The sequence below is a fragment of the Colletotrichum higginsianum genome (assembly GCF_001672515.1).
Source record: "Colletotrichum higginsianum IMI 349063 chromosome 7 map unlocalized unitig_7, whole genome shotgun sequence".
Lineage (NCBI taxonomy): Eukaryota > Fungi > Ascomycota > Sordariomycetes > Glomerellales > Glomerellaceae > Colletotrichum > Colletotrichum higginsianum.
The window spans coordinates 1880322-1893236 of record NW_017263917.1 but is presented as its reverse complement, the minus strand read 5'-3'; the positions used below and the strand labels follow the sequence as shown (position 1 = coordinate 1893236).

General features: G+C 55.7%; 6 protein-coding genes across 6 annotated transcripts; 3 read left to right on the top strand and 3 right to left on the bottom strand.

Moving 5' to 3' along the window:
• Positions 1-337: 337 nt before the first annotated feature.
• CH63R_10273 (uncharacterized protein) lies at positions 338-523 on the top strand (the record flags this gene model as incomplete). Its single annotated transcript, XM_018305247.1, has 1 exon — positions 338-523. The coding sequence occupies one exon, from the start codon at positions 338-340 to the stop codon at positions 521-523; it is 186 nt and encodes a 61-aa protein (XP_018154671.1).
• Positions 524-1044: 521 nt separating this feature from the next.
• CH63R_10272 (Peptidyl-prolyl cis-trans isomerase-like 3) lies at positions 1045-1839 on the top strand (the record flags this gene model as incomplete). The annotated part of the gene is made up of 2 exons (XM_018305246.1): positions 1045-1287; positions 1414-1839. 2 exons carry the CDS (start codon positions 1045-1047, stop codon positions 1837-1839), a joined length of 669 nt encoding a protein of 222 aa, XP_018154670.1.
• Positions 1840-3395: 1556 nt separating this feature from the next.
• CH63R_10271 (HSF-type DNA-binding protein) lies at positions 3396-5722 on the bottom strand (the record flags this gene model as incomplete). Its single annotated transcript, XM_018305245.1, has 2 exons — positions 3396-5136; positions 5232-5722. 2 exons carry the CDS (start codon positions 5720-5722, stop codon positions 3396-3398), a joined length of 2232 nt encoding a protein of 743 aa, XP_018154669.1.
• A 1961-nt stretch (positions 5723-7683) lies between these two features.
• CH63R_10270 (Peptidyl-prolyl isomerase CWC27) lies at positions 7684-9315 on the bottom strand (the record flags this gene model as incomplete). Its single annotated transcript, XM_018305244.1, has 1 exon — positions 7684-9315. The coding sequence occupies one exon, from the start codon at positions 9313-9315 to the stop codon at positions 7684-7686; it is 1632 nt and encodes a 543-aa protein (XP_018154668.1).
• Positions 9316-10014: 699 nt separating this feature from the next.
• CH63R_10269 (uncharacterized protein) lies at positions 10015-10932 on the top strand (the record flags this gene model as incomplete). Its single annotated transcript, XM_018305243.1, has 1 exon — positions 10015-10932. One exon carries the CDS (start codon positions 10015-10017, stop codon positions 10930-10932), a length of 918 nt encoding a protein of 305 aa, XP_018154667.1.
• Positions 10933-11012: 80 nt separating this feature from the next.
• CH63R_10268 (deoxyhypusine synthase) lies at positions 11013-12212 on the bottom strand (the record flags this gene model as incomplete). Its single annotated transcript, XM_018305242.1, has 3 exons — positions 11013-11084; positions 11156-11935; positions 11994-12212. The coding sequence occupies 3 exons, from the start codon at positions 12210-12212 to the stop codon at positions 11013-11015; spliced, it is 1071 nt and encodes a 356-aa protein (XP_018154666.1).
• Between the last annotated feature and the right edge of the window lie 703 nt (positions 12213-12915).

Sequence of the window (12915 nt, the reverse complement as noted above, 5' to 3'; positions counted from 1 at the left end):
GGAGAAGCCAACGCAGCAAGTTCCAGGCCAAGTGTTGCGTTCGAAGTTGAGAATGAATTCGGACAGATGCCCGTCATCGTCCTAAGCAGGATGCCATGCAATGCGAATGCAGTTTGAGGGGGGGGGCTGAGATGGTGGTGGTGTCTGTCGCCGCGGGCTCCCCAACACGCAGTGACCGTTGGCACGCCAAGACTCACGATTATCGGACGCCTGTCTAACGCACTTCAAAGAGAGAAAGAGATTCGCCGCGACACACACACACACAGGCCCCGAGCTCGTCGAGTCCGCTTGAAACATCCCAACCGAGTAGAGTTGTCGGCTCCAAGACCCCACGGACATGCCCAGGGCAGTAAGTAGCCCCGAGCTGCGTGGCTCTTCCGGTGGCGCACCCGGCGTCAATGTTCTCCACTCTTTCATCCGGTTCCGCGATCCCGCAGTCCCGCGCGTACCGGGCATGGGGCCGTGTCACCGAGTCTTTGGGCCAGACATTGGCCCCAACCACGATGTCCTCCTGAGAAACTGACGTCAGTAGGTTTGAGATGCCGATAAAAAGTCGTCAAGTATATAGAGACGGAAATCCGAAGGAGGACCATGGGACGTTTTGACGAAAGTGGACAATGGTCCTCGACCCAACATCATGTGGAAGGGTATCGCGACATGGCCCCATTTGAGTTCCAAAGTCAAGCTGATGTTGCCTCTCCAAGCGCAACCGGCAGTGCAGTACTCTGTAAGATGTGTGTCAACCCGGGATTGACCTAGTAACCACATGGCCGTAAATGCTATGTGCTGTTAGGTAGTCAAGCCCCCCCCCCCCTCATCTTCGAAGCCGGGACGAAGAGAAACGTCGCCGACTCGAGGTGTTTTGCATCACCCCAAGTCCCAAATCAAAGCGCAGACACAAGCATGGAGGTTGTTTGGCAGCTTCAACTCGCTGGATTAGGCGTCCTTCATCCCTGACGGACCGTTTTCAGCTGGCTGTGGGCGGGATGAGCTCGAACACTCCACTCCGCTCGACTCGGCCGGCATCCGGAGCTCATTGCACCGATGACTTTGGCTGGGTCTCCACGCACCTGCACCAATCAACGACTGAATCGCACACAGCTCCAAACACCGAAGCGGTTTGCGATTTGGTCTGCGATCTACGGATACCAGACTCGTCCAACTCCAGACGACAACACCTCGAGTTCGCGATCCCGACAGACAAGAAACATGTCAGTCACGCTGCACACGAACTTGGGCGATCTAAAGATCGAGGTCTTTTGCGAAAGCGTCCCCAAGACAGCAGAGGTAAGCCGGTGCATGCAGCATTTCCCTTCCATGACGCACCCCCCCCCCCCAACGTCACCCATCCCACCACCGCAGGCAGGCAGGAGGGCGATAAAGGGATGACAACAGAAAGACTGACGACCACAGAACTTCCTCGCCCTCTGTGCCTCCCACTACTACGATGACTCGCCGATCCACCGTATGATCCCCAAGTTCATGGCCCAGACCGGCGCGCCCGCGAACCCCTCGCCGCCCGAGAAACCGAAAGGCGGCGCCTCCATCTGGGGCGGCACCTTCGAGGACGAGATCCGGCCCGCCCTGAAGCACTCGGCCCGCGGCGTCGTCTCCATGGCCAACAAGGGCCCCGCGACCAACGGCTCGCAGTTCTTCGTGCTGTTCGACAAGGCGCCGCACCTGGACGGCTTGAACACTGTGTTTGGCCGCGTCATTGGCGACGAGGGCATGCTGACGCTGGACCGGATTGAGGCAGTTGAGGTTGACCGGAAGAACCGGCCCAAGGAACCTGTCAAGATTGAGAGAGTCACCGTCCATGCGAACCCGCTAGCTGGTTGAGGAAACAGTTGCCAAAAAAAAAACCTGCTGTGGGCGGGAAGGGGACGAGTTGGTGTGACAGGGAGCGATGAGGAAACCCCGCGAAGATCTCGCTGTTTCTGTGATACCCGTATGCTCGCCTACTGTCGTATACGCGACTTATACTGACCCTCTGCAGATACGACTTGATAAAACGAACATGTTCCATGGGGCACTTTGGACGACATACCGGCCCACTACCCGTGAGACCTGGCTATCCATGAACCCGACGACCCGTTTGTCACGACAATGCCTTCGTCTGCGAAAGTAGCGTTCCCCCGGCCGAATGGCGCCTGCTGAGACGACCCCCATCCCCCTCCATTACCAAAACGACAACCCATGGAACCCGTCCAGCCCGGTTCCTTCTCCACTCTATCCGCCTTGTTTGTCCTGAGAGAGACAAAAACCCCCACCCCCGAGATTCTAGAACTAGAATCTTGGTAGAATGGCGAGATGGTAGAAGAGCAAAACGGTAGAAGGCCGAAGTCGAGGGAAAAGGGCACACGCTGCACGTAGAAACTCTTCTGTTGTCGACGCCCGCGGTCCAGAACCTTTACCCCTCCCACATGGCCAGAGCAGTCGCAAGAAGGGGGGCGGGGGGGCGGCGCACTATTACGTAGACACGTAGCATTCGGATTACTTCCAATGGCGTCGAGTTTCTCACTGGAGCCTCTCGCTGGGGCACGCCATCTCGACACATCAAGAGACGGAACCGGTTTGCGTAGACGTCAGCTGCCTTGTCTCGTTACCTGTCTGTACCCATGTTGCCTAGGTGCCGCCGGCAGCCAGCCGCACTGCTCCTGAACCTCACAGCCGTCAAGTGAAGAGTCATCGATTCCTCGGCTGAGCGGCATCCCCGGCCAACGTCAACCTCGGATTCACCGGGACACTACACAACGGCGTGGCGTCTTCATGCTTGCATCGTGACGGCTGAGCTGGCCAAACCTGAACATCACACCGATCAGTCCTTTCCAGACCAAGTCACACAAAGCATTCCAAGTCACGCCAAATCAGATAGAAATTGTTCGTAAAGACCAGCGTTTGGAGAGCTCCTAACCGAAGCGGCGAGTCTAATTCTACAAAAAAGAAGAGCAATCTGCCCCAGACAGTCCTCGCCCTTCTCGGCCATGCCTGAGTGAATAAGACCCTGAGCGACTCACTCGCTCACTCATCCAGAGACTGTGTGTTTGGTTTCATCGACGCAAACTCCTCCCTCCCGACTCACCCCTCCCTACCCAGACAAACACAGGGAAAAGCGACGAAAGAAAACAAATGCCATATTCCCCCCCCCATGTGGACAATATGGCTTTCCACACGCGCAGCAACAAAACCAGCCGCCTCCCAAGATCTGCCTCAAGCGAGAGACGATAGACACATTGAGGAAGAAAACAAAAGGAAAACAAGAGAAGAACCCCGGCCGTTTTGTGTCATTAAGCAAAGATGATTCAAGGCCGTACATCACCAATCGGTTGAGTGATGGCCAAAGGAAAGTCATGAAAAAGTGCCAAGCGATGGATCGTCCTTCGTTCCATCAGCTATCAACCCACCCGTCGCCGTTTGTTACCGCGATCAGGGCTTCCGCTGAGTCCGTCAAAGTTTTCTCGCGGGATCTCCTCAGTTCCGGAAGAGCTCGGCGTACTGTTGACGTTAGTGCCGCCTTGGTTGATGCCAGACCCGTCAAGTGTGAAGTTGAAGTCGTCTCCGTCGCCGTTGAAGTTAACACCGGGGTAAGCATTGTCACCCTGGAAAGCATCCGTGTTCAAGAACTGGTCAATGTCCAAATCGCCGTCAAAGTAGCCGTTGGCGTTCCCGGCCTCCTCAATGCCGGGTATGCGACCAGATGGGCTGAGCGGTCCAAGCATGCTTGAGAGGTGGTCCAACTTGGCCGCCTGCTCTTCTTGCATGCGATGCAGCGCGGCGAGGTCTTCCTGGTTGAAGTTGATTTGCTGCAGTGAAGGTGGCGGCGCCGCAGAACCCATAATGGGGGACAGCGAAAGGCCTGAGGCGGCAGGCATGGGAGGCGTTTCGGGGGTCGCGGTAACCGATGGCGCAGGCGGATTGGGAGAGGCTGAGACCGAGGGTTTGGCAGACCGGGGGGCGTTGGTAGAGGGCGTGGCTGACCGACCTGCCATTGCATTGAGCATCATATTCCGCTGGTCATTGCTCATTGTCGCAGGGGTGTTATTGACGACTTCAGGGAGGTCAATGCCGGATGAGTTGTTGGCATTGGTGTTGTGGATGATTTTCATCATGCTCTCGTGGGGATTGGTCTCGAGCTCCTGCGCCAAGTAGTTGCTGGGCGAGGTATGGTCTCCGGGGGGGGTATCAAAGAGTTCCGTGACCGTACCCATCTCGCGACTGTATGGCTGAGGCGTGGACGAGGCCGACACCGGAGATGGAGAAACCGTGTTGGCACGTCCATTGGGAATAGGGGGCAGAATCGCATGCCTACGCTTCGCAAGGTTCATGTTGTTTTTGCTGTTGCTGGCCGAGTTCTGTGCTGCTTGGACGTAATCGCCCAAGTCGACAACGCTTCCTTGCGGAACCGAAGTGGCGTTGTTGCCATTCGGGATGATGCTCGCCAGAAGATCGTTTACACTTTGAGGTCCGGCTTGGTCCTCGAGTGTTTTCCTAAACACGTTGGCCAAGAAGTTCAAAATGGCGTTGATCGAATTCTGATGCCGATCGTGTTGGCTCTGGAAAACAACGGCTTGCTGATACAACGCCGAGTTATCTTGTTGGATTCGTTGAATGGCCGTCATGATCATCCGTTGTTGCTCCCGCACCTTGGCCAGCTCTTCACGAATCAGCACCATCTCCTTCTTCTGGAGGGGCATGTCGCTGGGGGAAGGCAAGGCCTTGCTGGCAGGGGCGCTAGTGGCTCCGAAGCCCTGGCCCATCGCGTCGTCGGTGACGACGATGTCCTCCTCGCTGTCGCCTTCGACCTCGGCGTTCTTGCCGCCCTTCTTGCCCTTGTTGCCGCCCTTGGGCTTGTTGATGAGCCAGAGCAGGTTCGGGTGCCCCCGTCGGAAGAACGGGTTCGAGTACTCGCTCGGACTCTTGTTCTTCCGCTCACTCGCGCGCATCGAGTTATCTGATAGACCGACGCGCTTGTGGAAGCCGTACATGTTGAGCTGTCGCACGAACGAAGCATAGTTGTTGTGCTTGAAAAGGTCCGGGATCAGCTTCTTTGCAAACTCGTCCTCGTCGAGAACGACGAACGAGTCGCCTTTCTCGGACCACCGAATCAGGTCGGAATTCTTGTCATCGTCTAGGAAGCTGCGTAAATGTTAGTATGCGGCAGCCAGCTAGTCCCCGCTCATCTCCCACAGACGCGTTGTCGGCGCTTGTGGGAGATGGCGCCTCTAACTGACCTGCTTAATTTCTGCACGAAGGGCGGGATCTGCTTCCGCTTCTGCTGCGCCTCCCTCATGGCCTTGCGGGCCATCTCCTCCAAGACCTCGATGTTGTCGGTCTCGGTCATAGTTCCGTTTGCTTGCTGCTGTAGGAGCGCAGAGTCTTCACCGCCGAGAGACCAAGGGTCACTTGGCGAGTCAAAGTTCTGCCTCACACCGGTGGGAACAAGTGCTCTGTTCATCTGTCTCCTGGCAAGGGCATTGTTGGGGTTTGGTGTGGGCGGCACGAACTGCTGCTGCTGCGGGCCGGGAACGATACCGTACGAGTTGATGGCCTGGGCCCCGGTTCCATCGACGAGGCCATTTGCATCCGCCGCTCCTCCCCATCGCAAGAACGGGTCACCGGTTGGGCTGGGGAACGTCGGCTGTTGCACCTGAGGCATCGGCATGGCGGGCGTTGATTCTGGCGCGGGTCGTTTTCGAGGGTTCAGAGACATGGGAATGTGCATACGGTGCAGGTGTAGGCGAGTGTTGGAGGCGGAGGCCGTTGGGTATCGGCCAAGTCGCCCAGGTGATGATGCAGGGCCTCGAGACGAGCGCGATGGCTGCCGCGGGGGAACGTTTGTTCAGCGAGGCTCGTTTGGCTCTTCGCGGGCCGCGTGGGCGGTGAGTTCAGGCTGCAGGGTGCCGAGTACAGCCTCGCCGAGGGCTAGCAAGCCGCTTCTTGGATGTGGCTGTCAAACGGCAGGGGCCAAAGCCGGATGGATGTATGGATGAATCGGTCGTGATGGTGCAGAGGGGATCGGGCAGACGCTTGTCGCATGCGCAAAACCGGCTCTGCGTGGGATCGATGAAAGGTGGTCGTCGGGAAGTCGCGATGGCTGCAGGGCGTGGTGGATAAAGTACGGTTGCTAGTCTATATACGTCGTCGGTGCCGTCGTCGCCGTCGCTGTGGTCGTCGCCGCCGCCCGTGACAATGTTTCTATGTCACGAAAGGGGATTGAAAGGCAGGCTGTGGACCCTTGAGTCAATCGCCAAAAAGTGTGGTAGATGCCTCGCAAAGGAAGTCTGTTGTGAAGAAAAAACACCAACAACAATAGTTGGAACTACAGTTCGGCAAAGGAGCCCTTGTCGCGATAAGTCTGGCTTGGGTTTCGACGCAAGGATACGATTGTCTTGATCGCGGAGGATGCTGCGAAAGCTCTGAATGGGAGGTTCCGCTTCTTTTGGTGGGAAAGGTGAGGTCGTGGTTAGGTAAGTCAAGGTGAGGTAAGGCGCAAGGCGTCAGGCGTCAGTGGTGGTTCGGAAGGTATGCTTGAGGCGGTGGTGCTTGGTGCTCAGTGCTGTGCTGGCTGCTGGCTTGCGGGCGTAGCGCGTTGTCTCTCTCTCTCACACACACACACACTTTTTTTTTTGGTGGGGGTGGATGATGTCGCGTCCTCCACGTTTTGTGGATGATGGATTGTCTTGGTAGTGAGAAGGTACAGAAAAGCAGTGTCTCTTAATGCCTAGAAACAATTTGAGACACCTAAAGGCGAAGGCAGAGTCTGCCGTATATAGAAAAACATAAAAGACAGACGAAGGAATGTCTCTGTACGAGTGAGAACCTAAACCTCAAAGAGTTAAGAGTTCGAATTGAAGCTGTCTCTGGTCCGAACATAATGGGATGATATGCCTTCTGTTATCAATGATTTATCTGGGTAGGCGGGACTACTGCTCAAGGCTACTTTTGGCTCCCGGTGGAGACGATTGAAAAGAGAGAAGTCGGTAGGTACATCTACCTAGGTACTCTGTCAAAAATTATATGCGCCTGCAGCAGGTTACCCAGACCATAGATGGCACCGTGGTCGTTCGGGAGCCGCCTCTGGTCAGGATAAGGTCGCTTGGGAACGGGGCAGATCGTCCGGTCCAATCAACGCTCCGAAAAAGGCCAGCCGCTCACCGACGAAATTATGTGTAGATAGTCTCGTAGACAGGCACAGACTGCTCTGCTACCCAGCCAGACAGGAACATGCATCAATTTGAGGGACTTCAGTGTCCCAATCTGGTGATGGGTTCCCACCCATTCCCAACTATAACACAGATGCACACTCAAACAAGGGTCTAGATTCGGCCGCACTGCCGTTACTTCCTCGGTGACACCCGTCCTCTCTCGGGGCCATCTCGATGAAGCATGTGGGGACTGTGGAGAGCTTCTTTCCCGCAACGTCATTTCCCCCCGATGACAAGCTTATTCTTCGATCTCAGCCTGTCCAGCACGGCCCCATTGCAATATTGTCTGAATAGCATCAAGGGATTCCAATGACTAACGCGGCCTCAAACTCTATGAGGGGGAAATCCTCTTCGGCTCTTCGATTCTTCGATCCGTTTCAGGGGGTATCATTGGCTCGTTGCCGCTATGCGCATGTCTACAGGCTCGCATTCATCCTTGTCAATTGACCCATTGCTCTCACTCCCTTCTCTCTTCTCTCTACCTGGCTCCTCTGCCCGCAAGAGCCGAAGCTCGCGCCATCTTGGAGTTTCGTGCCTGATCCCATTCCCGCCCGGAGTTTCCGCTCCGGGCCTCTCGCGATGCCTTTTTCTCCTCCTGTAGCGTCCGCGCCTTTTCTCTAGGATCAATCACGACCAACTCCTCCTCCGCCTTCTTGCGATAACTGAGATCCTTGCCCAGCTTGTCCGCTTTGAAGCTGAGCGCGTGTGACATCCACCCTTCGTCGTCGCTATCTTCCTTGGCAGCCTGGTCCCACGCCTTGCAACTCTGGCAATCGGCAATAAAGTGCAGATCACAGAGTTCTGCCTCTTCGTCCCCAGCTTTGTCCCTGACGATGGCGTCCTCGGCAACGGAGCCAGGTCCGTTGCTTTTCTCCTCCGGAACATGCTCCAGTTTTGATTTGAACGCCTTCAAAAAGTCAAGTGCTTGTTGATCGTCGCTGGTGTTTGCTTTGCCGCCGGGCCTTCTCCTCCTGCCCCGAATTGATGTTTCCGGAATCATGCTTTCAAGTGCCGACTTCTTCGTCTCCTTGACCGGTTCGGGCTGATAGCTCCGCTTCATCGAGGCCTTGAGTGCAGCAATCTCTTCGTTTGTTTTTTCGAGAGCGGACTTGGTGTTCCGGATTTCGGGCGAGGGCGAGGGAGAGTCTTGGAGCCGGATAGGAATGTCGGTCTCCCCCCCGTGTGGCGCCACTTCCTTCGATGGTGCCATCTTCTCCTCTTCGGCAGACTCGGATTCGGATCGACGTAAGGGGTTCGGGGCTTCGACTTTGCCCACCTCTGCCTTGGATTTCGCCTTGGACCTTGGCGGCTTTTTCTCAACCGGCTCGTCCTCGTCGACGTCCATCACTATTCTCGTGTCGTACTTTTTCTTCTTCAAGACTGGCATCACCTCACCGTCACCCTCGTCGTCTCCGAAGCTCAGCAGCTGCTTACCACCCTTCCTCTTCTTTTTCTTCTCGACGACGACTGGCTTCGGGGCCTGGGCCGCAACTCTCGATCTCTTCACCATATCGTCGAACGGGTTGACGAGAATCTCGATGCTCGTAATCTTGACAGGGTACGTCGGCCGGTCGGTGCCTGGGGTGACTTCGGCCTCGCCCATCTTCGCCAGGTTGTAGATCGTGTCGCCAGCCACTCGTCCAAACAGCGTGTTCTTGTTGTTTAGCTCGTCGGCCTTGTCGAGCGTGAAAAAGAATTGGCTGCCGTTCGTATCGGGTTTGCTCTCGTTCGCCATTCCCAGTTGCCCGCGCCGATTCCATTTCAATCGCGAGTGGAACTCGTCCTTGAAGCCAATGCCCGTCGGGCCCGCGTTATGGCCACGGCGCTCGTCCATTGGCCAAGGATCCAGCTCGCCGCCGAACGCGCCTCCGTCGTAGATCGACTCGCCGCCATTGCCGGTTCCTGTCGGGTCGCCGCCCTGCAAGATGAAGCCCGGTACAAGTCTGTGGAAGATAGTGTTGTCGTAGTAGCCGTCGAGTGCCAGTTGAAGGAAGTTGCGGCAGGTGAGAGGTGTTTGCTTCGCGAACAGTTCGACGGAGACGTCACCTAGGGTGGTGTGAAGGATGACGGACGCCGTCGGTTGCGGCTCAAGGTTGTAAATGGCCGACATCTTGGCCGGCCGCGACAAAAGAAAGTCCTGTCGAGGTCAGGCCTTGGGTACTTGAGGAAATGGAGAAGGAGGGTTGAGGCTGACAGAAACGACGTCGAACCGTGGAGAATGCGGGTGGATGCAGCTACAACATTCGAAAGTTTCTGGGGCGTGACCTTCTTGCTTGTTGGCGGCTTAGACCGGATCTGTTATCGATAAGATCACGTGGAGCTTCTTCGAATCGCCTCCCATTCAGCAGCACCGAATTATAGACCTCTCGATAGCTATAAACGATTGGGCTCTACATACTCCCTATACGGTATCGTAGTGTGCCTGTGCGACCTTACGTCCCTATCTTATTAATTCTGCCAAGTCACCTGTCACTAATAAGCTTCGCAAAGTTTGCCAGCCAGGACAAAACCATTATTTGGATGTTCTCAGTTACCATTGAATCTTGACGACGCTCCTTGGCTTGCTGCCGATGAATTCTATCTCGTGGCGTTGATTTTTCTATTAATAACCACTCTTGCTTATAGGAGACGACGACCAGTTGATGTGTGCAGTTCCCCATGCTAACGTCATTGCGAACCATGGAAGGGACAAGCCATATTAAAGAACTTTCTCCGTTGCAGGACCGATTTACCTCATATTGGAAGAGCAGGCTGAAATGCGCGTGTATTCCATCTTTCATCAACAGCTTGGCATGTACATCAGAACACCATGCTTCCCATGTACGGACTCCCATACCAGGACCACACAGATTCCTCTGTGTGGTACAGTCCCCAAGAACCCAGCACTGGACACATCACGGAAAACGAATATCATGGGGCCTCTCGCAAGACACGAGGCCGAGAAAGTCGCGAGGCGGACGCCATAGATGGACTGCTGCAGATGGCTCGTTGCCAGTCGACGACCGACACGAGAGCCACCTGCAATGGCCCAGCGACCATATCAGCAACCACCACTGGCGAAACTCTGCCACCCGTGTACGAGCCAGTAGACCAAGAAGAGTGGGTGGCCTGTTGTGCCTTTCCCAGAAGCCGACGCTTGTGTTCAGTCACCGAACCCGATCCTTCCCATGCCCTGTGTGCAGATATCCGATTACAGAAACGTCTTGGGCACTTCCCCGAAAGCCATAGCAGAGCAAGGACAGAAGATGCAATAGTGCGCCGCCGGTTCACTACACCATGTGAAACTGCCTCTATGGATGGTTTGCTTGTCAGATGTGGCTGGATGGCACCCCTTATCCCGAGCGACCATTCTGTGAGCGACATCTTGCCAGCAGATTTCGATGACTCCGACGAGACCGAAACCGATCCTGATCTAGGGACAATTGATTCCGATGACAAAGAGGAAGAGTACTATCCCGGGAATATTAGAGAAAATGGACCAATGCATACCGGCCAATGTCAAAGGAGAACGTCCTGTTCTTGCTGTCCACAACACATAAGCCCCGGGTTGAAGAGCGCTGGCCATCAGTCTCTGGCTCAAGGGCATGTGTGTTGCTGCTTAAGCAATGATGCCGCGTCGCTTGAGGTAGGGTTCATGGAAAGCGGCGAAGATAGTTCCCAGGACAGTTCTCAAGGCAACGGGCCTCGAAGAGCCGACACATCAAAGCCTTCGGTGAAGGATCGTTAGTGTACAAGACATCATAGGGGCACGTCGTCAGTATCAGGTTGAATGAGCTCCGGCGTCTTCTCTATTCCCCTTTTTGATATCTATGATGAACGGTCTTTGGCAAATGTGTTTGCGACGATGAACGGGAATACTACAGTAGCATCCGCATAGACCTAGAGACACAAATTAGTTAGCCACAGAGCTCTCACTTCAAGCATCACTTCCATCCCTCTCGGCTGCATACCTTGACGGCGTCGGCTCCAATCTTGATTTTACCCCAAGAGACAGCCTCGTCTGGCCTAGCACCGGCATCGCTTCCGTCGAACTCCTGGCCGGTGTTGATGTACACGGCCGACTCGGCGCCGTTGCGCATCAAGCATGCGTTGGCAATGTGGTGCTTGACAACGCCGCCACCCAGAATGATCATGCCTGCCCTCTTTGCACGGACGGACATGGTATTGATACGTCGGATGTCCTCGACGATGTCACACTTGAGCTGCTTCGGCGAGGTCTTGAAGGTGTGGAAGTACAGCATATCTCCCAAGCTGCCGTCGGTGAGCGCCGGGCAGAAGACGGGAATGTCGTTCTTCCACGCCCAGTAGTAGACGGAGCGCTCGTCGTTGATCTCCCTGCCGAGCCTATGAATCATCTTGGAGGGCGTCCAGTTGATCTCGTCTTCGGTGCTCTTGCTGGCCTCCTGCTCCTCGAGCATCTTGTCAAAGATGGGCACGACCCAGTCCTCGAAGGCGCGGTAGTTGGAGTTGGGGACGACGAGGTTGCCGATTCTGTTTTGGCCCTTCTTGCGGAGGCCCTCGCCGTCGGCGCTGAAAGAGGACATGTAAGTGTCGCCCAGGCACTTAATGAAATCCTCCTCGACTCCTCCGGCGGTCGTCACGATAGCGGACACGTGCTTGTGCTTGACCAACCACCTGAAGATGCCCCTCATGCCAGAGGATATCATGTTGGAAGTGTAGCCGAGGAAGATGGTCGTCTTATCGCCGGTCTCCGGGTCGCGCCATGCCCTCTTGGACAGACCCCTATCAGCAGGGTTGCATCACGGAACGCACGTGGGAACAGCTCACCATGTCGTTGATGATCCGGACGGACTCGGCGAGGGACGAGGCCTGGAAGCCCATGTACCTCATGCCGTTGCACAGGTTCTCGGCTGTGATGGGGCCCTCGAAGTCATCAAAGTCCAGCTCCTCGACTTTCTGGGAGTCCTCGGGCATCTCCTCAGAGACGACCAGGACTGCGTCGGTGGCAGCCGCCGGTGGGGCATTGGGGTTTTCCTGAGACGCCATATTGCTTTCTTCGCGATGGGACATCGAATCAGCCAAAGTCCAAAAGCGGTGAGTGAACCAAGTCGGAAGGACCCCAAATGAGATTGTCTTGAGCTCCAAGCATGTGTGCTGATGTATACATACCAGTTGAGGATTGGGTGGGAGAGAGGGGTGGTGGCGATCTAAGGCAAGGTACGGACACCCAAATGTGGAACCGAGAATTGGCGGAGAACTGAACTGGATGACCAGGTACGTGGGTATCAGACAAAACCCCCCGTCTCAACAGTCAACACGCAGGCTCTCTTTTGGTGATCAATGAGGCTGCGGTAAGTTCGGCAAGTTGGACAAGGAATTAGGTGAGGATATTATGTTGTAAAAGTTGCATCCACACCAGGTTCCATGACTCCATCCGGGCGGCCATGGAATGACTCCACGGTCGCGATGTTTGTATAGAAGGAGCCCCACTCTGCAAAGAATTTTGACGGAAAGGTGGAGTCCACTGGCCATCAGTTTTGGGCTAAGGCCGCAGGGTCTGCCACGGCGCGCACAAGGCCCCACCCCAGGCAGGCCCTTCACGACAGTGTCAGTGTCCCACCTGGGCACCTCGTCATCTAATGGCAAGGCGACACCGCAACAACGTGTCCTGGTGGTGTGTGGTGGTGTGTGCCTGGCGTTTGGGGTGTGGTGCATGTGCATCGAAAGGTATGTGTGTGTGTGTGTGTGT